Raw genomic sequence first — 23,477 nt, 5'->3', positions numbered from 1 at the left:
CATCTTTGCTTGAAGAAGATTGGGGTGCTGCTGTTAGTTCTGAATAGAGGATCAAGTCATGTTCAGGGCTTTCCCTGATTCCCACTCTGATTACCAGTATAATGAGTGGGAAGTGGGGAAACCGCCTGTGGGTCTGGTCCTGGTTACCATAGTTATCAGCACTATCCAGACTAGGTTACAGCAGAAGGTTGTGAGACTTTAGGGCCTGACTCATCATGCTGACTTTTGGTTTATTACAGCCAGGATGCAAATGTAATACCAGACTGATTGGGAAGCCAAGGGCTGCTGGAATATAAAGTGTTCAACACTATAACTTGACTAGGATATTGTACTGACCAAGAAATATTAACAACTAAAAAGTATTTGACTCAGTTGTTTCTTCAACTCAACTTTTGGATGGGATATAAGGATGGGACGCCTAAGACAGCAGAGTGTTTCTGGAGTATTAGTTCACCTGATCTACTGGCAGAGTACTTGGCCGACTGCTACTTGGCAGATGAGAGGAACAAAGGCATTGTGGGGTAGAGAGGCACTGTTATCATAGGAGAGGAGAGGTCAGAGAGGCAGGAGAGGGGTCTGTTGGGTTCTTGAGCAGGATTTGCAGGAGGGAAGTGCGCTGTTTTATGGAGTCTTGTGGAAGGTGGCGTTACCTGACAGGCTAAGTTGGGAAGCAGTTCATTTTCAGTCTTAGGGAGACTTTAAAAACTGGCCCTTGGGTTTGAGAGTTCTCCAGGCTACTGCTGATTTCTGGGCATGGTATAGATGAGGGAAATGAGGCAGGAAGGTTCTGAAGAACTGCCTGGCCTCTGTTTCTCCTGCCTTCTTGCCTCTCTTCCACCAGACAAAAAGAAAGGCTCAGCCTCACCCAGTGTGTCTGGACTGGCATGTGTATGGGTGCCCAAAGACTACCAACGAGAAAGAAGGGCAGTTCCAGGTCACTTGGTGTTGGTGGCTAGGTAGCCAACAACACAGTCCATTGCATCACACAACACTGGGAAGGGCCCAGTTTGGCCAAATGGAATGACTTGATTTTGAGTTTTTGCATATAACTTAAGTAATTCAAATAACAAATGACCTTAGAGTTTGAAAAATAGCTTCTGTTTTTTAATGGGAACAAGTTTCTTGTTTTTTGTTTTTTTCTCCAGTGCTTACATCTCTTGAGAAAGAAATCAACCTTTGCTGCACTTTGGTTCATTCTGGCAATGAGTAATATTTACAAGTAGGAAATTGGGCTGACAATATAGCTTAGTGGTAGACCACTTTGCCTAGCATGTATAAGCTTCTAGGTTGTAACCCTAGCAGTGGGGTAAACTGTTTTATAATTTAAATTTGTGATACATTTTGTTCTATAGTATGCTCTTAAGTATAACAAGAGTAAGTCAGTCCAGAAGACCTTTAATTTCTAAAGGTCTTCTTACAGTTTTATGATCATTGAAAATACACAAAAAGTGTAATATATAAATGTACTATAGAAAATAGTGCAATTCTAAAATAATGTTCTTTGGGGAAATAAAGTTCAAATAAAGAAAGTAATAGGTGGTAGCAGTTGTCAACACTACAAATATTGAATTGTAGTGCATACTTTTAAAGTACCAATATAACCATTTTATTTCAAATTCTCTTAGGCTTTTAAATTATATTTAAAATAGTTTAATATTACAGGAAAAATTTATTACGTCATTATTGATGAACATGAAGTTATTGGGATTTCTGTTATTCTTGTTCACATAGACTCTGAAATTTAGAAAGCTTGAGCACTGGTTCATGCAGAGCATGTATGTGAGGGTACAGTGGGTATAAGATGGACACTTCTGATTTAAAGAAAGTTCAGAGAGGAATCTTCCATAAAGATAGGAAATAGTAAGCAGACAGATGGGGACAGAGGAAGCGAGACCAGGGCAGCCATGGAGGGAGCTCCTTCAAAGGGGCAGGGTGGTCAACAGCACCAAGTACTTCTTGGTGAGAGATCAGTCAATAAAGAATGTCCATGCCATCTAGTTTGATTACAGCCTTCTTGAGGGCAAGAAGGAATAGAGCAGAGGCCAGACCACAGTGATTAGAGTCCTAGTCTGGTCACTGATACTCATTACAACCTGTTCTTCCTTGGTTTTTTTTTTTTTTTTTTTTTTTTTTTTTTGCTAAAGTTGAGTTAAAAATACATGATTTCTGGTATGTCCCTTTCCTATTCCCCTAACATGGGAATAGGCAATATGTTATTACCTACTTAGGTAGGTAATCATTCTAGGAAGGTTTTTGTTTTAAGATGCCATTAAGAATCAAGATTATGAGACAATATGCAGGACCATGAGATTTGGAGACAAGGCTTAGTACTTACAACATTCTAATAAGTCAATTCTCCAGTCTTAAGGCATAACAGGACTTGTCTTTTGTGACACAAAAACTGTAAACTGTCTACTGGAGGAGTGATGGAAAATTTGGCTTATACTCTGAACATTTGGTTGTATGTGTTCCTCCATTCTGAATGGGAGACTCCTCTGTAGACAGTGATGCTGAGGTTTACATCTGCAGCTACAGCCTGAGCAGAGGGTGCTTCTCATCCTCCTGTGTCGTTGTCTTGACTCTACAAGATCAGAAATGATGTGGGGACAACCCCACTGATGAAATTTTCACACAGCCTGGTATAAAGAAACAAAAGGGATTTTTATAGGGGAAAAGAATAGGGTTAGCAACTTCTGTTTTCTCCCCACAGGCTGTTGTCTGCTGTGCTAAGAGTCTCAGAAGTTGAATCTCGAGCAATAAGAGCAGATCTCACTCATCTACTAAGCCCTCAGATGGGCAAAGATATTGTTTGGTTTCTAAAACGCTGGGCCAAGACTTACCTCCTGGTAGATGAAAAACTGTATGATCAGGTGAGGACATAAAACCAGTAGTCTTTTTGGGTTTATGATGATGGCAAGTTTAGAGGTAGGATGATTTTGTCTGTCTGTCTGTCTGTCTGTCTGTCTGTCTCACATATGAAAGCAAACCTGTTAGCTGGATTTGCTGACATGCCTTTAGTCCCAGCGCTTGGGAGGCAGAGTTAAGTAGATCATTGAGTTCTAGGACAGCCATAGCTACACAGAGAAACTGTCTTAAAAGAAAACTAGAGAAAGAAGAGGAGGAACAGGAACAAGAGGAGGAAGAAGAGGAAGAAGGAGAAGAAGAAAAGAAGAAGACGACAGAACCTGTTTAAGAGAGACAGCTCTGATATAAAGAAGTGAAAAGGATTAAGGGCCTCACATGCTGGTGCTTTACTTTTTCAGAGTATGATGTTTGATTCTATTGATTTTAGCCAGTATTAAGATACTTTACCGTTAGAATAGTATGTTTTTATATTGTCTTTGAGATGTGCACGTCTATTTATTTCAACTATGTCACTTTTCAGTTTGTTAATAACTACTAAGACTAAAACTGACAGAAAATATTAGTTGAAAAACATGGGTGGATTAAGGATAATCTTTTTGATTCAACAAATGAAAAATGATAAAACTAATGTGAAGTTAGAGCCTCTTCAGGGTTCGATGCTAATTTCTTTGTTGATTTTCTGTGGATTATTATTTTTTTTTTAGCTGATTTTTCTAACTTTAGAAATTCTTACCTTTCCTCTTAAGATAAGTTTGCCATTGAGCACAGCATTTGGAGCGGATACAGAGGGTTCCCAGTGGATTATCGGCTACCTCTTACAAAAGGTCATCAGCAATCTGTCGGTATGGAGCAGTGAACAGGACCTCGCGAATGACACTGTTCAGCTCCTTGTCACTTTGGTAGAAAGAAGAGAAAGGTAAGGAGTGAGGGGGAGCAGGGACTTCGGTTTCTCTTGAGTGACTGGCAAGTGGTTACAATGTCAAAGTCCAAGTAAGATCTCTATTTTCAGAGTAGTATTTTAAAACCTCTTCATAGTGTTGTTACAAATGCATGTGGGAGCTTAGCTTTCTCTTTTATTGATGGATAATTGCACTGGCTGCTAGCATCGGAAAACCTGTTTTAAAAACACTTTCAGAAGCTGGAAAGATGCCTCAAAGCTTACATACACTGGCTAAGCTGGGTGGTGGTATTGCACTCTTTTAACCCCAGCACTCCGGAAGGCAGAGGCAGGCAGATTTCTGTGGGTTCAAGGCCAGCCTGGTCTACGAACTGAGTTGCAGGACAGCCAGCACCACACAGAAACCCTGTATGGACAAACAGATAAACAAAACCACAAAAAAAAAGAACACTAGCTGCTCTTCCAGGGGATCCTGGTTTGACTCCAACATACATCTTGTAGTTTACAACTGTATGTGACTTTGGTCCCAAAAGATCTGGGCATCTTTGGCCACTGGGCACACACACAGTGTACACAGACATACATGTAGCCAAAACACACTCATACACATAAAATAATGATAAACTTTTAAAAACCTACTTTCATGATTAGTATTCTCATTCGATATATTTCAGTGTACCTCTCACACACACCTTCCTGCCCCTCAGAGGGTGTACCCTTGGCAGTCCTGGAACTCATTCTGTAGGCCAATGTGGCTTCAACTCAGAGATCTACCTGCCTCTGCCTCTCAAGTGCTGGCGTTAAAGGCATGTGCCACCATGCCTGGCTCAGTGATTCCTATTTATTGGTGAGAACAAAGTAAAACTTTTAATGCTTTCTATAGCAAATTGTGGCTGTATTTTAATTTTTCTTATTGCCTAGGAATTTGATTGTTGTTTATGCTATTGGGTGTGACTGCTGTTCTGAGCATTGCTCATAAAGATCTCACTTGAGCATGAGATTCAGGGCTGTTCTAGCTCCTTGTTCTTCCATGTCCCATGTTTTCCCTGGGGAGTCTGACTACCTACCCCAAGTAGAGAGGACAGCAACAGACCAGGGGACAAGCCCAGTTTGCTGAAGCAGTGAATTTATTAGTGTGGGTGAAGGGTTACTTACATGGCAGCTGCATCACTAAAAGTTGCCCCTCTGCCTCCAGTGGATGGCTACTCATAAGTGCTCATCGCTGGTGCTCCTTGCACAAGTTGCCCCTCCGCCTCCAGTGGATGGCTACTCATAAGTGCTCATCGCTGGTGCTCCTTGCACAAGTTGGGGCAGCCTTAGCACCAGTGAGTCCCCTTAGTCAGCAGTTGGTCGCCACTGATAGAACCTAGGAGATGGCTTCCTTAGACTCAGACCTTCCCTGATCCTCTCCCACCTTCCACGAGGAAATAGCTGAACAGCCATTCTCATTTTACAGTCAGAAAATTAATGATGAAAAGAAATTGAGTAAAAAAAATGTCATGTTTTTGAGCAATTACTGGATTTATTTTTTTTTAATTTTTTATTAGGTATTTAGCTCATTTACATTTCCAATGCTATACCAAAAGTCCCCCATAGCCACCCACCCCCACTCCCCTACCTGCCCACTCCCCCTTTTTGGCCCTGGCGTTCCCCTGTACTGGGGCATATAAAGTTTGCGTGTCCAATGGGCCTCTCTTTCCAGTGATGGCCGACTAGGCCATCTTTTGATACATATGCAGCTAGAGTCAAGAGCTCCGGGGTACTGGTTAGTTCATAATGTTGATCCACCTATAGGGTTGCAGATCCCTTTAGCTCCTTGGGTACTTTCTCTAGCTCCTCCATTGGGAGCCCTGTGATCCATCCATTAGCTGACTGTGAGCATCCACTTCTGTGTTTGCTAGGCCCCGGCATAGTCTCACAAGAGACAGCTACATCTGGGTCCTTTTGATAAAATCTTGCTAGTGTATGCAATGGTGTCAGCGTTTGGATGCTGATTATGGGGTGGATCCCTGGATATGGCAGTCCCTACATGGTCCATCCTTTCATCTCAGCTCCAAACTTTGTCTCTAATTACTGGATTTAAATAAAGACCAGTGTAACTCAAGAGTCCATATTGAGCTTATGATACTATTCTTTAAAATTTACATTCAGGGCTGGAGAGATGGCTCAGCGGTTAAGAGCACTGACTGCTCTTCCAAAGGTCCTGAGTTCAATTCCCAGCAACCACATGGTAGCTCACAACCACCCGTAATGAGATCTGATGCCCTCTTCTGGTGCATCTGAAGTCAGCTACAGTGTACTTACATATAATAATAAATAAATCTTTTTTTTTTTTTAATTTACATTCAGAGGGACAGAACTGGTCCCTCAGGAGTTAAGAGGACCAATGTTTGTTTCCCAGAATCCACAGAGTGGCTCACAGCTGCCTGTAACTCCAGCTCAAGAGGATCTGGTTTTGTCTTCTGGCTACTGCAGACATCTGTGCATGTGTCACAAATGGACTCAAATATCCACACACAAACAAATTTAAGAATTACATCCAGTCATACCCATATTCTCAGTAGTACTAAGGAGGCTGAAGAAGGAAGGTTGCAAGAATGTGGTCAACCTCAGTAACATAGAAAGGTCTTGCCGCCTTAGCAGATGTTAAATCTCAATGCCATGTACCCTCAACCCTCCTTTCCTTTTATTGTGTGAGTTGCCTGCATGAGTTCACATGCACCATGTGTCTGCAAATGGCTGGAGAGAAAACTGATCCCCAGAAACTGGAGTTATAGGTTGTTGTGAACTGCCACGTGGGTGCTAGGAACTGAACCCAGGTCCTTGGTAGTAGTCACCTTTAACCATTGTGCCATCTCTCTGGCCCTGTCCAGTTTTTATTTTTTTAGTGTATATATATATATATATGTGTGTGTGTGTGTGTACATACACATACACATATATATGTAGTGAACATAATATAACTTATGTTTTATTACTTCTACCTAAAGGGCAAACTTAGTAATTCAGTGTGAAAACTGGTGGAACCTAGCAAAGCAGTTTGCAAGCCGAAGCCCACCTCTTAACTTCCTGTCCAGTCCAGTGCAGAGGACACTGATGAAGGCTCTGGTCTTAGGAGGCTTTGCACATATGGACACAGAAACCAAGCAGCAGTATTGGACTGAGGTAAAAGTTGCTTCTCTTTTAGTTCTTCTTTCACCTTACAGATATTAGAAGAGTCTGGAAGCAAACCCTTCAGCAGTAGCTTTCCTTACATTCTTCCCCCTCATCCACCATTGGAAGCTTATGTGATAAGTACTGTCTCAAGGCTTATTCGGCCCTACTTGTCTGACACATTGACTATTAGTAATGGTTTCTGTGTTTCAGGTGCATTTTCCCAAGCCAGATGCGAGCATGAATTGGTGTGTCCTTTTCAAATTCGAAGAGCATGGTGGATAGCAAGGAGCTAGAGCACTTGCCTTAGCTTGCCAAGGCCTTGTTGTCAGTCTGTCCCCAAAAGTGAAAGAAACTGTGACAGGAAGAACCACAGACATGCTCTGTCTTGAAAAGATGAAAATTAAAGTGCATTTTGTTTCCTGGCACTTCTCTTACCATTGTGGCCTCAGCAACAGATTGTCGCTGCCTTGAATTTAGGAGGCTACCTGTGTGTCCAAAGAAGGTGTTCATAGAGTTCTTTTTAAGATCTACAAAGACGAGTCTGTGGCTTTTGGTAGTGAGTGACAACCTTTGGCATTTCTGTTGTTCACAGGTTCTCTGTGTACTCTGCATGCAGATTTCTCAGTGTATACCATATTGACTGTACTGGAGTGGAACACACTTCATTATGACCAAATTCTGATTTACTTTATCTCAATCAGCTTTGCTCAAATGAGGTCACTTTCTGAGCTTCTAATTCAACCATAGTTTGGGCACCTTCTGTGATAATTTATTTCCTAAATCAAATGTATATGTAGAGGTCTGGCCTCTGATCCTTTTGTCTAGAGTGTTGTTAATTCCTGTAAAGTTAAGGGTACACAGCAGGCAGTCATTTATGTTTTTATAGCTAAGCTAAAACAGGCTGACTTTTAAATCCCCCTGTGCTGCCGGGGTCCAGAGAAATGATTGGTGGTTGAGAACACAAGCTACTCTTCTTGAGTACACAAGTTCGTCTCCTAGTATCCACTTTGGGTGGCTCTCAGCTTCCCTGTAACTCCAGGTATAGGAGGCCTGATACCTCTGTTTCTGTGAGCACCTGCATGCATGTGAATATACCTACCACATACAAATATAAGCACATATCCAGAAATTGACCATAGTCATTTTTGTCAGTTTGTCTCATCACTAATTTTTGAGATAAGGTTTCTCACTGTATATGAAACTCTGAGTTCAGCAACCCCAGGGCTCATCTTGTCTCTGTTTCCCTGCACTGGGATTATGGGCAGTCCGCTTATTCATGAGTGCTGGGGTGTGAACTCAGGTTGAACACTTTATGTAGTGACTTGGTTGGTTTTCCGTTCTATTACTATGAAAACACACCATGCCCAAGGCAACTTATAAAATAAAGAGTTTGATTCTGGGCTTGCTTACAGTTTCAGAGAATGCCTCTAACCATGGAGGCAGAGAACATGGCAGTAGGCAGGCAAACATGGCACTGGAGCAATAGCTTACATGTTGAAACAACAACCATGAGGCAGAGAGAAACTAATTAGGAAAGATGACTTACCTCTTCCAACAAGGCTACACCTTCTAATTCTTAACAAAAAGTTCCACCAACTAGGAACCGAGTATTTAAATATGAGCCTATGGGGTCTATTCTTACTCTAACTACCACATGTAGCGAGTACTTTACCAACTTAAGACATTTCTTCAGCCCTAGAAATACTCTTAACACCCGGAGCAGGACTGATTATCTGAAGTTGTGTTCTGTGCCAAGAATTATGGGGGAAGGGGAGGACCAGACAAGGGCTTTATAATTTAACTGTATTACAATAGAAATTGACAAACTGGCTCACAGACCCAACATGGTTGCTGTGCTTATAGATAAGCCTTCACTGAGTTATCACTGTGTTCATATAGCACTGCTGAAGTGCACGGTATACAGTACTTACTCTCTGACCCTTGATGGAGAAAAACTTTGATGATTCCCTATTGAGTAGTTCTGATTTTTTTTTTCATTTTTATAATTCTTTGGCCAATCACCTGGAAAAACACATACACACACCCCTTTATGAAGCAGAGGCAAGAGGATTCAAACACCAATTGGAAGCTAGTCAGGGATGCATAGTGAAACTATTAAAAAATCAAGTAGGGGGCTGGATGGAGAGATGGCTAAGTGGGTAAAGCACTTGTCCCAGGAGTAGGAGGATGAAGGTTCAGACATTCAGCATTGCATAAAAAGCTGGGTGTGTGTGAAGGTTCACTTAAAACCCCAACACTTTTAAGACAGACAGAGTATCCCCAGGGCAAACTGGTACCTAGACTGACCAAATTAGCAAGCTCTAGATTCAGCAAATACCTTACCTCAATAAAGTGGATACCTAATGCCAATACACATACATGTACAGTAAAACTAGAAAGAATTATGAGAGAATAATAAAATCCCCCAACCCCAAAAAGAACTTAGAATGGGATCAAAAGAGCCATATTTTGTGACTTGGGTGTCGTTTCTTTGTGTATAGCACACACTATGATGATCCTCAGTATGGACAACATATCTCAAACCTGTCATTCCTGCTTGTAGGGGTCAGAGATAGGATTCCTGAGCAATTGAGACCAGCCTGTTCTACCTAGCAAGACCCTGTGTCAAAGATTTAAGGGATAAAGAGCTTACTGGTTCAAATAGTCCTTGTTTTGTGTGCTCCTTCTGCCCCAGTGAGAGTATTTTGGGGAACATAGTCATCCAAGTGGGAAGTTTACTCTGTGATGCCTCCGCAGGTTCTGCAGCCTCTTCAGCAGAGGTTCCTGAGAGTGATCAACCAAGAGAACTTTCAGCAGATGTGTCAGCAGGAGGAAGTCAAGCAGGAGATCACTGCCACATTGGAGGCCCTGTGTGGCATTGCTGAGGCCACCCAGATCGACAATGTAGCCATCCTTTTTAATTTTTTAATGGACTTCCTTAACAATTGCATTGGTTTAATGGAAGTTTACAAAAATACTCCAGAAACTGTCAATCTCATTATAGAAGTTTTTGTTGAAGTTGCACATAAACAAATATGCTATCTTGGAGAGGTAAGTTTTATTCTGTCAGGATTACAAATCTCTGAAGCAATGATGTTCCATTCTTTTCTTCATATTTAATGCATAGTTATGTTTCTCCAAGATAGTCAAGCTGAATGAATATAATTCTTACTTCAAAATGTTAGTGTTATAGGAAGACTAATATGTTAAATATAGCTGTATTATAAGTATACTTTTATTATTGATCTTTAATTGTTTTCTTGTTGTTGGAGCTTTTTTTGTTTTGGTTTTGTGATAGGATCTCCCTGTGTAGACAAGGTTGTCCTCAAACTCACAGAGCTCCATCTGCCTCTCCCTTTTCAAGAGCTGAGATTAAAGGTGTATGCCACCATGTCCAGCTCCTTTTATCATTGTTGATGGCAGTGTGTGTGTGTGTGTGCATGTGTGCATGCTAGAAGTCAAGGGTGGGTCTCTACCTTCCTTTCTGAGACAAGGACTTACTGACCCTACAGCTTACCAAGCCAAGCAGGCCAGAAGGGCTCTCGTCTCCTCCCCCTTGTGTAGGATCCTAACCGTGCAGCAGCACTGGGCATCGTTTGCCAACTCTAACCCTTTGTGTTGTTAATAGTAACACTGTTGTAACTTGAGTAGATTCACACTTTGACTCATCTACTAGATCCTACCAAGTAATACCACTCCTCATGTTTTCTTACAGTCCAAAGCTATGCATTTATACGAAGCCTGCCTTACTTTGTTACAAGTGTATTCTAAGAATAACTTAGGGCGGCAAAGGATAGACGTCACGGCGGAGGAAGAGCAGTACCAAGACCTGCTTCTCATCATGGAGCTTCTCACTAACCTTCTCTCAAAGGAGTTCATCGACTTTAGTGACACAGGTAAAGTCTCTTGCAGTGATCCCTTCCTTTGTTGTTATTGTTTTTCTTAAAACTACAGGTTATTTTCTTCCAGTAAAATCCCGTGAGGAAGATCATTTTTCCAAACAAATGGAAGTAAATTTCTTTAGCTGAAGTGAAGGTAGAGATGAAGACCTTTCTCTTGTCTACTTTTGAAATGTGAATATCAACTTCGTATTTGTTGTTTTCTTTTTTAATATAAAAAATCAATTTATTCTGCAACTATCACACACATCTTTTATCTAAAAGAAAATTGGCGTCTGCCTCCGTTTTCTCCTTAGTTATATAGTTCTTGATAAATGCCAACTGCTGCTATTCCCACAAGGCCATGCAGCAGGTTTCATTGCCGCTCTCACTTTACTGATGAGGGACCAGCATAGACTGGTTGGCTTACTCACCCACATGCTTGTAGCTAGTACGTTTGAGTTCACATTCAAATCTCTGTATGTGTCTCTAGGCCCTGGTCTCTAGAGCAGCCGTTTTCAGTCAGGGCATTGAGTCTTCTTTAGCAGCTACCCTGCATATCTGCTGCATTGTAATTAATAACAGTAATCAAAATTGCAGTTATGATGTAGCAATGAAATAATTCTTTGGTTGGGGGTAGCCATAACATGAAGAACTGTATCAAAGAGTCAAAGCATTGAGGAGCATTGCTTTAGAAGGGTATTTCATTGGCTTTTCTGTGTCTTCTGAGATGATTGCCCAATCAAACTCAGCATCTTATGGATATAGCATGGAAAATCCAATGGAGTAGGAAGTACTGGACTTTAGACTTGACAGTCAATTCCTGCAGTCCTCATGTTTAAGGTATCTGGGGTTGGAGCTCCCTGGATCTTTCCTCCATAACACTGGGCCATTAGGGTCCCACAGGGCTGGAGAGATGACTCAGCCATTAAGAACACTGTCTGTTCTTTGACGGAGGATCCGGGTTCAATCTCCAGCACCCATATGGCAGCTCATCACTGCCTGTAACTCAGGAGATCTGACACCTTCACATAGATACACATGCAGGCGAAACATGAATGCAAATGAAATAAAAACAAATACATTATTTTTAAAAATAACTATACTTACAGACAAGAGGTTGGTCAGTCAGTAGAACTCATTAGCGCAGCTTATCTCTGCTTCCTTCACATGCTACTGCCGGACTTCCTTGTTTGTTCTGCAGATCTGTTCTCAGAGTAACAGGCAGAAAGAAGTGTAGCTGCTGTCCCAACACAAGAGGCTGAGGGGCTCTTTCTCCCCAGTGCCTTTAAATGCTTACCCTTGCCTTCAGTGCAAGGTTTTCAAAGTCTCTACCCTCACTAGTTAGCTTTAACAACCTGCTAACTTTATCTTCAAACCTGATAGAAGTGGGTTATTTTATAAACGAAAACCTTGTATCTAGTATTGCCTTGTATTGTGCATTCATGGTCGGAGATTTTTTTTTTCTTTCTGTCGAGGTTCTCTAAGCTGGTACCATAGCAGCCTACATTAGTCACTTGTCCAGTTCTTTAGAATTATTCTTGCCCTGTTGACTTTGTTGATTCATTTTTCTTGTTCACTGTCCACCCTGTTAGATTCATAGGATTATCCAAATTAGCTGGGGGGTACTGAAGTAAGACACTAATGTTAACTTTGATTTCAAGAATGTCTTTTGCCCGTACTTACACACTGTTATTGTATCGGGTACTCAGATTCTCCAACTATAGTACAAAAGGACAGTGTGGGCTGGGAGTATCAGATTTCCCTGATTATCCATTAATGGACTTCTTGGGTCTTTAAACTTGACTCTATTCATGTTGTCATAAGGAAATATTAGCTTTGGAGATGTAAGTTACGACTGCACAAGTATGCTTTTTATTTTGATAGATGAAGTGTTTAGAGGACATGAGCCAGGACAAGCAGCAGGCAGATCTGTATCGGCAGCTGATGTCGTTTTATATGGAGTAAACCTAATTCTGCCCTTAATGTCACAAGATCTTTTGAAGGTAATTAAAATAATATGAACATAAGAATATTAACATTTCTATTTCTATATTTCTACTACAGTCAACTGTGCTTACCTCTTAGTACACAAGCCCTAGTCCTGTGTGTGCAGATAGTTAGTAACTTATTTTATCAGGGACTACCACAAGAAAACAGTTCTGCTAGCAGTTTTAACTCTCTTCAAATTTGTCATTGTTTGTAAACTTCATTCTTGGCCAAAGGAGCCAGCGATTTGGAAAGCCACACTTTTTCCAAGCCCTTCCATGTAGAAATGTGATAGCAGAAACCAAGGTAAATGCAAGTGATTTTTTTTGGGGGGGGGTTTTTTGCACATTACGGCTGTATTGTGCCTTGGTTCTATCGTTAGTTAGTGTAAGGTAGGTGGCACTGCAGTTGCATTTTCCTCAGTCCAGAAACACTCTGGGGGAGAGGAGGTTGTGTGATACACATTATCACAGAAGGCTAAGGCTAGAAGGAGGAGAAGGGTGTGTGTGTCTATAAATGTATCCTGTGCACATGTGCACTAACTGGATCTGATAGGGTGGGGGGGACAGAGGTAGTTGGCGGGAGATGGAGACAAAAGACTTAGGGGTAACTTTAGGCTATGCTATGCCCTTTCCTCCCTGAGGAATGTCTATTGGGCAATGCCTGCCAACCCATGAACCAAGAGTTTTTGTAACTACTCTTAGGATGGGAGACTTAACTCAGCTTTGTATACTGGTTTGCTTTTAGTGTTCTTCCATTCTACTAAGTCAGCCATTGTAAACATTTGGTGCACACTTTCTCTGTGGTTAGACTAGATTGCCTGCTTGCCTTCAGTTCTTCAGGGTTGTCCAAGTAGAAAGATGGAAAAGGACTGACAACTCTACTTTATGAATATCGTTTATCAGTTTAACATATTTTCTAACACACTTAAGTGGGAATACACATAACCAAAGCCTTTGTTCCCCAGATCATTTAGTTGTTAGACTGCTTTGTTTATTTGTTCAGTGTCAGCATAGAATACCAGGACTTTTCTGTATCTCCCATTAGCCTCTAGGAAGAGAATTCTTTCTACTATGTATTTTTTTCATTAACAGCTACTGAAAGATTCCCTTTACTGTAATGTATTTTACATTTCTGCAGGTCTTGATGTTTTCTATATTTTGTATACATCTTGAAAATTGTTATACTGGTTATGAGCTTGTTAGTTTTTTGTTTTATGAGACAGTATTAAACAAAAATATTTAATATTTCTTTTTCAGTTTCCAACCCTTTGTAATCAATATTACAAACTGATCACATTTATTTGTGAGATTTTTCCTGAAAAGATACCGCAGCTTCCTGAGGATCTGTTTAAGAGTCTGATGTACTCCCTAGAACTAGGGATGACATCGTATCCTTTAAATGAACATTGTTATTAGGGGAGGGAGGTTTTTGTTTTTAAAATGATTGTTTTTCTTTTATAGCTCAATTTGTAACTGCTTTAATTCTTTTCCTTTTTTTTTTTTTTTTTTCTCTTCTTTTTTTAAATTTTTTTTATTTTTGAGTCAGGCTTTCTCTGTGTAGCTTGGTTGTCCTGAAATTCACTCTGTAAATTAGACTGGTCCTAAGCCTACCTGGTGCTGTTTCTTTTCATACATCTAGTACCTGGCCCTCTGGTCATTCCTTCGTTAGGTCGTGTGATGCATTGCAGTTGGTTCTCTATTCTTAACTTGCTGACATTATAATGTCATCATTTGTATAATCTCATCTGCAGAAACAAGCTAGTTATTACTGGACCTGCAAACTCTCAGAGGCCATCTTGTGTGGAAATACTTCTTTTCTAACTCAGTGGAGACACTGCAATCTGGCCTACCCCCTATCATCTGTATTCCTAGCTACAAAAAGTCCTATGTATAATATAGCTGTCATTTTTTTTTTTTTTTTTTTTGGTATTCTTTAAAGTCAGGTATATGTGATATAGTTCGATCTTTGACCATTGTGTTCAGAATGAGTTCAGAAGTATGCCAGCTTTGTCTCGAGGCCTTGACACCATTAGCTGAACAATGTGCTAAAGCACAAGAAACGGATTCACCACTTTTTCTAGCAACACGACACTTCCTTAAGGTAAGATGCTTGGTGGATAAGTGGGAGATTTGTCTACTTAACCAGGCTGAGTTAAGTACTTGCCTGCATGCCAACTAACCAGGAAGCTGCGGCTCAGTCTAGGCTCAGTTATAGAATACGAGGGAGCTTTTTAATTTATCGGTATATGGGTGTTTGTCTGGATGCGTGTCTTTGTATCACATGAGTGTCTGATGCCTGTGGAAATCAGAAAAGGTCATTAGACCCACCCTGGATCTGGATTTACAGACAGTTGTGAACTACTGTGTGGATGCTGGAGATAGAATCAGGTCCTTTGGAAGGGCAGCCAGTGCTTTTAGCCCCTGAGCTATCTTGCCAAACCCATGAAACTCTTGAGTCAAATGAAAATGTACTTGCATTCTGTTAGAGAAGAGAAAATACTTTATTCACTGTTTTTTGTAGTTGTGTGTGGCTTTTTGAGGCAGGGTTTCTCGGTGCATCTTTGCCTGTTATGGGACTTGCTTTGTGGACCATGCTGGCCTCTTAACTCAGATTTGCTTCCCTCTGCCTCCTAAGTGCTGAGATTAAAGGTGTGTGCAGACCAATCCCCTGTTCTCTTCCACTTCTGTTTTGGCTTTTTGTTTGTTTGTTTTGTTTTGTTTTAAGGCAGGGTTTCTCTGTAGCCCTGACTATCCTAGAACTCTATAGACCAGTCTGGCCTTGAACTCATAGACTTCCACTTGCCTCCTGAGTGCTAGGATTAAAGTTGTGCCCCACTACTGCCTAGCCCATTTTGTATCCTTGAATGATGCTATAAATATTACGAGGAATTTGATATTTTTAATTTAGATTACACAGAAAATAACATCTGTGTGTTTTTCATGGATTAAAAAAATGATTTAATAATTGATGTGTTAATGTAAGAAATCGACTATAACCCCGATCCTTGTTTCAGACCAGAAAGGGACTAGAGATTTAAATAATTACTCTGGGGCTGAAGAGATAGCTCAGTGGTTAAGAGCATTGACTGCTCTTCCAGAGGTCCTGAGTTCAATTCCCAGCAATCACATGGTGACTCACAACCATCTGTAATGAGGTCTGATGCCCTCTTCTGGTGCGTCTGAAGACAGCTACAGTGTACTCATATAAATAAAATGTCTTTAAAAATAAATTATTATTCTGTATTTTATGGATGTATCTCATTATGTACTTTCAGCTGGTTTTTGATATGCTGGTCTTGCAAAAGCACAACACGGAGATGACCACTGCAGCAGGCGAAGCATTCTACACATTGGTGTGTTTGCACCAGGTATTGCACCCCCTTTGCACACCAGCACTTGTGGATTCAGGGACACCTAAGCCCATGACCCCAGGGACGTTTCTTAGCTTCCTCATGTGCTCTAGGCTTATGTTTTATATTTATAGGCAATCTGTTTGTCAGATCAAAAGATCCCGTCTCTGTTAGGAGCCATTCTCTGATGCCGTTCTCACTCAAAAGCTTGGCTTTAATCACTTATGCTAGGAGCCCCGTGTGTGTACACGAGAGAGTGAGTGGTATCTTTGAGGAATTCAGATTTCATAGAGTGGCAGGTGAATCAGATTGGGAGCAGATTTGCCTTCATAGAATGTAAAGATCAGAGTATTATTTTATTTAGTGATTTGGAAACAATGTGGTTTTGTTGTTGTTGAACCTTAAAGATCCTAAAACATCATTGCTATGGGATTAATGTAACAGAAGCACACTAGCCTCCTAATTCTGAAAAACTGCCTATCAAGTATATAAAAGAACAAATTGGGGAAGTGTGTGGCTTAATTTTCCCCTCATACCTTAGTATGCCCAAGTGATAGGTTGGAGAAGCTTTGCTCTCCTCAAAGTAGGGTTTTCAGATCCTAACTCACAAAGCCCCCTTCTCCTAGACAGTGTTATTATTTTGTTGTTGTTGTTGTTGTTGTTGTTGTTGAACCTTAAAGATCCTAAAACATCATTGCTATGGGACTAATGTAACAGGTCCCCCAGGCCGGAAGTGCGTGCTGTGCTCTTGCGGCAACTACTTATGAGTATTCCTCCTTTCAGCTGTGTGTTCCTTTTCCTTTTCTGTCCATTTGGTTACTAAGGCACCATGGGCCTGAGAGGGTGGCTCAAAGGATGCTTTAGGTACTGTCACCAAGCCTGATGACTTGAGTTCAATCCTTAGTCCTGTGTCCATGGTGGAGGGAAGGTGCCAACTATGCAAGGTTTTTTTTGCACACACACACACACACAAGGACCAACTCCAAACACCTATAACACATACCCATAAGTAAATGTCAAAAATGGTTTGAGGGTTTTGGTTTGGTTTGTTTGTTTGGGGGGGGTTGTTTGTTTGTTTGGTTTTGGTTTTTTGAGACAGGGTTTCTCTGTGTAGCTCTGGCTGTCCTGGAACTCACTTTGTAGACCAGGCTGGCCTCGAACTCAGAAATCTGCCTGCCTCTGCCTCCCAAGTGCTGGGATTAAAGGCGTGCGCCACCACCCAGCTGTTTGTTTGTTTTGTTTTGTTTTTTTGAAAGACAGAAAAAAGAGAGTGGGCACTTTAGAACAGCTAGTGTGATTCCTGCTGCCTGGCCCAGAAGCAGTACTGTTTCGTAACAGTCAGAAGGTTATCTAAGCTTATGCTGGCCTTCCGAGCAGGCCTGTCCTTTGCACAGGGTGGTTCAGGCAGCCCCTCTGGCTCTGTGTTGTAGACAGTGGGATGGGGATTGGGAAACTATACCCTACCTCTCTTTGCTCTATATTATATCTGATTTTCTCATTTGGATGTTGTGATGTTCTGAGAAGCTCATGAAAATTTAATGGCAGACTAGCTTTTTCCATAGTGCTTCTCTGTTCTAGGTCACTTTCCCTTAAGCCTCTGCACACTCACCTGTTTACTAGTGTTATGAGAGTGGTTAATAAAAATAGAAGATGCCACCACTGCATTATCCAAAGCCACTGCTACATTGCTGGCTTGGGATTTTCAAAGTGTTCTGCCTCTACTTTGAGAGAGCTCTCAACCCTTCTCCACGCTTCTGCTGCCCTCAGAACTGGGAGAACAGTGTATTTGCCACTAGAGAACTGTTCACCTTAACATTCCAAGCACAGGAGTTATGAACAAATGTATATGACGCAAGGCCGCAAAGCTGGGACCATGTGGGTCTGGAGCCAGAATGTCTGTACTCATGTGATTTTTCAGTATATTACTCAATCTGGTAGAGTCTTTATCTGTAAAATGGGAATATTAATAGTGTCAATCTCATAGTAGCATACATATTAAATTAATTAGCGCATAGATAAGGTGAGAACAAGACCTAAACACTGAACTGTTGGAAAGAGTTTTTGTCTGCCCTGCCTCAGCACCAACCCCACATTCCTGCTAGGATCCGCCAAAGAAAACATTGTTATGGCTGCCTTGTTTCTTCTGCAGGCTGAATATTCTGAACTGGTTGAGACATTACTGTCAAGTCAACAAGACCCAGTCATTTACCAGAGATTAGCAGATGCCTTCAACAAGCTCACAGCGAGCAGCACTCCTCCTGCCCTGGACCGGAAGCAGAAGATGGCCTTCCTAAAGAGTTTAGAAGAATTTATGGCAAATGTTGGTGGTCTCCTTTGTGTAAAATAAACAAACAGAGCTATAAGCTTAACTTAGATCCTTTCTGCAAAGTGCACTGAATTGCTGAAAGTTGACTTGAGTCTTGTCCTGTTCCTCAGTTCGTTTGACCATTTTGGATTTGGAAAGCCTGAGACTTTGATGTGGAGTTCCGTGAAACAGGAGAGGTCAACTTGAAATCAGCTTCGTCATTAGGTGTTAGCCATCATCTGCCGTATACTTGTCTTCTAGATTCTGAATGGTGATTTATATTTTTCAAAATGCAATTCCATATATGTGCAAACAGATATGGGCACCATGAAATTCATATTCAGTGCCTTTTCCCCTTTTGTCAAAGCATAGGTGGCTATCCAAAGTTGGTATGTTCTCGGCATTAGTTTTCAAAATGTCCATGGATCCCTCGTCATCTGAGGAGCTGATTGTAGGAGGGATTCTTGGGCCCTACTGTGCATCATTAGCATATTTGGTTGTTGGACTCTAGAGTAACCATTTTAATAAGCTCCTTCCTTTCATTACCCTAAAAGTTTTAATTCAATACAAGAGATGCTGAAACCATGTAACAGGTTTTGTGCTTTCCAACATTTCCCCCCTTCGGTGATTATAATTACGCAGGAAGAAGATCCTTACAAGTGTTTGTTGGTTTCATAGTCCTCCCTCTCCCCACTTCCTCCCTTTCCTTCCCTTTCAGCCTCACTGTTGCAGGTTTTGTGTAATTATTTCAGGTTTCTAATCAGACTGTGATGCCTGAACTTGAGGAAAATACGTGTATATTTTCGTTCCGTAAAGATGACTTTAGGAACTGTAGCCATTTCATTGCCTTAATTTTAAGAGGAAAAGACAAACCAGATTTGTTTTAGAGAGAAATTAAGTCTTGACACTTAAGAGTTGGCTTTGGGTATTAGCTGCTATGATCCTCTTGCCCCTTTGATTATGTATTTATGTTTATCAGTGAGTGGAAGAGCATCCCAGCGTGGTTGTCTTTCTCAGTGTGTTTCTGTCCAGCCACACAGCCTGTATCTACTCTGAATGGCTTGCTTAAGCAATAACTTTTTAATGGGTGTGAATGACTAATTCACACAGACTATTGCACATTGGGGCATCAGGGGCAATAATTATGCTGAAGTGGGCGCTATCCTCGTGTCACAGGAGCCACACTAACTCAATCTCAAAGACTTAAACATTTAACTTTAGCTAGGCATGGTGGTGCATGCCTGTATTCCTGGCATTTAGGAAGCTGAGTATGAAGGTCAGGCTAGTCTGGGTTACAATGTATGATCTATCTTTAAAAAAAGAAAAAGAAAAATTCTCTTTAGATCCTCTGGCTTTTCTAATCAGGATTTTTATATGCTCCCGTGCTCCTCTTAATTTTTGTGTCAGCTTTAATTATGAAAATGAAAGCTCATTTATAAACAGCAGGCCTCTGACACAGTCACACAGTGCAGTGGCAGCTCGAGGCCTCTGACCTAGGTGCATCTGAGACTGCCATGCAAGGGCAGGCTCCTCTGCTGTTCTTGACGACTCCCTGCTAAACCATCTGTCAAGTACTGTCCTCCTACCTGAACTGCACAGCACGTGCATCTTAATAGCTGATGCTCTGGGAATTTTGTGTAACTGTAGAAGCAGAGCATCTAAATTACATCCTATACCTGTGATGCTAGGTGTGCGAGGATGCGAAGCTTAGGGCCATACATTTTTGAGAATCCTTTCTTCTAAGTTGATCACCATTTAGTAACAGTATGTATGGAAAAAAATATCTCTACTGCAAAGAAGAAATATAATTCTACATGCTTTGTATTTTAAATACTTAGAAAGGTTGTTTTTAGGTGTTTTTTTTCTCTTTAATTGATCTGCAGCAGCAATCACTCATATTTTGTATTGTTCTTGATGTCTGTGTTTCCTCAGCAGGTGTGGTTTCTGTGTACCTGTGTGTGTATGAAGGGTGTGGGCCTTTTGACAGAAGGCTTTGAGATCCAACTAAATAGATAGGTCACTGGCCAAGACAAAGCAGAGATGTGTAGGGAAGGATGCTTTGGTAAGTGGCAAGGCATCTATCTGTGTATAATAACTTGTATTCAGACAGAACTATATTTATTACATTTGACAAGATCCTAGGATGATATACTCCAATTCTGTTACACCCCTGTTGATGGAAGGAAGATTTATTTTAGATGGGACCAAATAATGCTTAAATGATCACCAGAATGTTGATTAGTGGCAAGATGAGGGAAAAAGACCCCACTGTATTTTAGATAATGAGAATGCCACTTAATTGTCCCACTCAGATCTTACAGGGCATTTGTGTGTTTGTTCACTTTACTGAGTGTTAAGTTTGATCTTTGGCCCAGTTTTGTTTTCTGCTTTGTTTCCTAGCGCTCCTTGGACTTCTGAACTGTATTAGTGTCCCACTTCTTTTTTCTTGATGCTCTTGCCCAAGTGGGTATTGAGGCCACTGACTTCATGCTCATGAACTAGTTTTTCCAATTCAAACTGACTGTTAAGTTACTGGAAAATGTTTTTAAAACAAAAAATTATGTGCCCTTTTTAAAAATACATGTTAAATGGACACTGTCAAGTATTTGATTTTTTCAAGTTTTTTGTTCATACAGTACCTTTTAGCCTTTATTTTTCCACACTTTTGTTCACCTTATCCCAGTTTATGATTTTGGTCATTTGTTTCCCAGGGCACAATCAATCACTGAATCATCTGCACAGTCACAGGAGGTTGTCTGTTAACACTGGTGCTAATGTAGCAGCTCCTGCGATCGCCCCTTTAGGTCTCTGGAAAGAAAGGGTAATTTGACAATGTCCTTGTGTTGAGTTGGTGGCTCTTTGGATATTTGACAGTGTCCTTTTCGAACTCTGATTCTGGTGGAAGACTGCGTTATGTCAACCTGACTGTATTGCTTTTGTTGGATAGAAATGACATTTTGTAATTCTTTCCCTAAATTTAACTTAAAATTTTCAAATTTATTGTATGGAAAATATCTAATGATAATCATTTTAGTCTGTTCAGATGAGAGGTTGCTACTCTTTGTCACAATTTCACTTAAAAACAGATCTATAATTTTTCCCCACTCAACACTCTTTTTGAAGTCAAGTCTATATACTCAGCTGTCAATTATTTCTGTTAATACTTGTATGAATCCCTCAAATACTGAAGGAAAGCTAGCTCTTAGTTTTGATAATTTCAGCTTGGAGCTTCCTAAGGGATAGGTAGTGTTGATTGAACCCTAAAAATATTTTTCTTTGTTATATTTTTACATATATTTTGTTTGCCATCTCTGTTGTCAGAGGTGATTGTCATTGGCCCTTCCTAGCTCTGTCTTGCAAGTCATTATCAATATTGTTTTCTGAGTAAAACATTTAGCATTTCAAGTCTGAAGGAACTGCAGTGTTGTACAGAGGGACTCTTTCTTTCTAAGAAAGAGTATGGAACTCATTCGGATATGAGGGAGGTTTGGTTTGGTTGGTTTTCGAGACAGGGTTTCTCTGTGTAACCCTGGCTGTCCTAGAACTCAGTCTATTGATCAAACTGGCCTCAAACTCAGAGGTCCACCTGCCTCCTGAATGCTGGGATTAAAGGTGTGTGCCACCATACTGCTAGATATGTTTTTAATATTATAATTTTCTACCAAATACCATAGATGACTGGGTATGTAATAGTATTTTAAATTATTTGAAAATATAAGTGGATGTTCTCTGACTTTTTCTAAAAACACTGCATTTCTTTAAAACTTGGCTTCCTAGAATTAGAAAGGAAAATGTCCAATTTTAACATCTTGTTGAATTCAAGTTGATTTAAAGGCCCATGGCTCAAGTTGAACTTCATTTTACCTTAAGCATAAAAATTGTGAAGTGTTCCTGGTTGATTATAATGGGAAACCATGACCTATGTAGCCAAAGAATATATTTGGTTCAGGTAAAACTAGACGATTAATAATGGACATTCATTTTTGCTAGTTTTGAAGATGGATGAAGTTTCTGTCCTATAGATGTGTATGTGGAAGTCTCTGTAAAGACTGAGATATTCAGCTGTGGTGATGATTCCCTCCTGAGTGGGAGTTGTGTGACTGGCGCTAGTCAGCTCCCTGTACCCACTGTGGCCTGCTCTTCACCTGTTCCCAGAACTTCCCGGTTGTGGGAAGGTTTGGATCTCTGGTCCTGTTTGCATCTTTAGGCCTCTTATCTATTAGGAGCTGTCAGGTGTGTTCTGGCGGCTGATTTCCCTAGCCTGAAGAAATTTACGATATCTGCACTATGTACCTACTGGGGGGGGTGGGGGTGGGGTATCTGACCTCAAGTGTGCTCTGAGCCCAGGTTTTCTCGTGTGGTGTCTTTTACCACGAAATTATGACACATTGCAAATCCTGGTATTGTGATCTTATTCTCTGTACAAAGAAAGAAGCTCTATGCCGTGAGCTGTGGTTTAATGGTCACAGAATGTCAGCACTGCTATCATTCAGCACGTGTAACATTTTTAAATTTATAAATATTAAAATTTTAAACTTACACTAAGACTTTTAAGTTTTTTTTGTTAAAAGAGACCCAGGGAGTGTATACTGTTTAAATATTTACCTCTATTAATATAACTAATGAAGGCATTTAATTTTTCAAAAGATAACTGCAGTATGATTTTAGGGAATAAACCAAGGCTGTGTGTAGAGCCAGTTATAACCTGAATATCAAAATGATAAAACTTTATTTGTATTTTTTAATCCATCTATGGGCGTTAAAATATGTTTTCACTAAATATTTTTATTACATTTTTGGTTTGACCATGTGTGATTTGTTCATGGGTATTGTCTTAATGTTCTACTGCTGTGGAGAGACACCGTGACCAGAGCAACTCTTACAAAAGAAAGCACTTAACTGGGTCTGGCTTACAGTTTCAGAGGTTCAGTCCATTATCATCATAGTGGGAAGCATGACAGCATACAGGCAGACATGGTGCTGGAGAAGGAGCTGAGAGCTCTACATCTGGATCACCCTGCAAGCAGCTGGAAG

General features: G+C 40.7%; 1 protein-coding gene across 3 annotated transcripts in view; it reads left to right on the top strand.

Moving 5' to 3' along the window:
- Xpo4 (exportin 4) overlaps window positions 1–23,235 on the top strand; it is a 90,712-nt gene extending 67,477 nt beyond the window's left edge. For 2 of the 3 annotated variants that reach the window (NM_020506.2, NM_001368697.1), the window contains 10 exons: window positions 2,711–2,870; window positions 3,612–3,781; window positions 6,754–6,928; window positions 9,677–9,970; window positions 10,635–10,815; window positions 12,685–12,803; window positions 14,046–14,176; window positions 14,772–14,889; window positions 16,064–16,156; window positions 18,288–23,235. In NM_020506.2, the coding sequence (NP_065252.1) occupies window positions 2,711–2,870; window positions 3,612–3,781; window positions 6,754–6,928; window positions 9,677–9,970; window positions 10,635–10,815; window positions 12,685–12,803; window positions 14,046–14,176; window positions 14,772–14,889; window positions 16,064–16,156; window positions 18,288–18,485 (1,639 nt within the window). In that variant the 3' untranslated portion in view covers window positions 18,486–23,235. The remainder of the gene's footprint in view (window positions 1–2,710; window positions 2,871–3,611; window positions 3,782–6,753; window positions 6,929–9,676; window positions 9,971–10,634; window positions 10,816–12,684; window positions 12,804–14,045; window positions 14,177–14,771; window positions 14,890–16,063; window positions 16,157–18,287) is intronic. The other variant, XM_030247900.1, reaches the window with a different exon arrangement.
- Window positions 23,236–23,477: the final 242 nt, after the last annotated feature.

Source organism: Mus musculus, chromosome 14 (assembly GCF_000001635.26).
Source record: "Mus musculus strain C57BL/6J chromosome 14, GRCm38.p6 C57BL/6J".
Taxonomy (NCBI): Eukaryota; Metazoa; Chordata; class Mammalia; order Rodentia; family Muridae; genus Mus; species Mus musculus.
The sequence above is the reverse complement of the archived record's forward strand: the minus strand, read 5'-3'. Positions and strand labels throughout refer to the sequence as shown.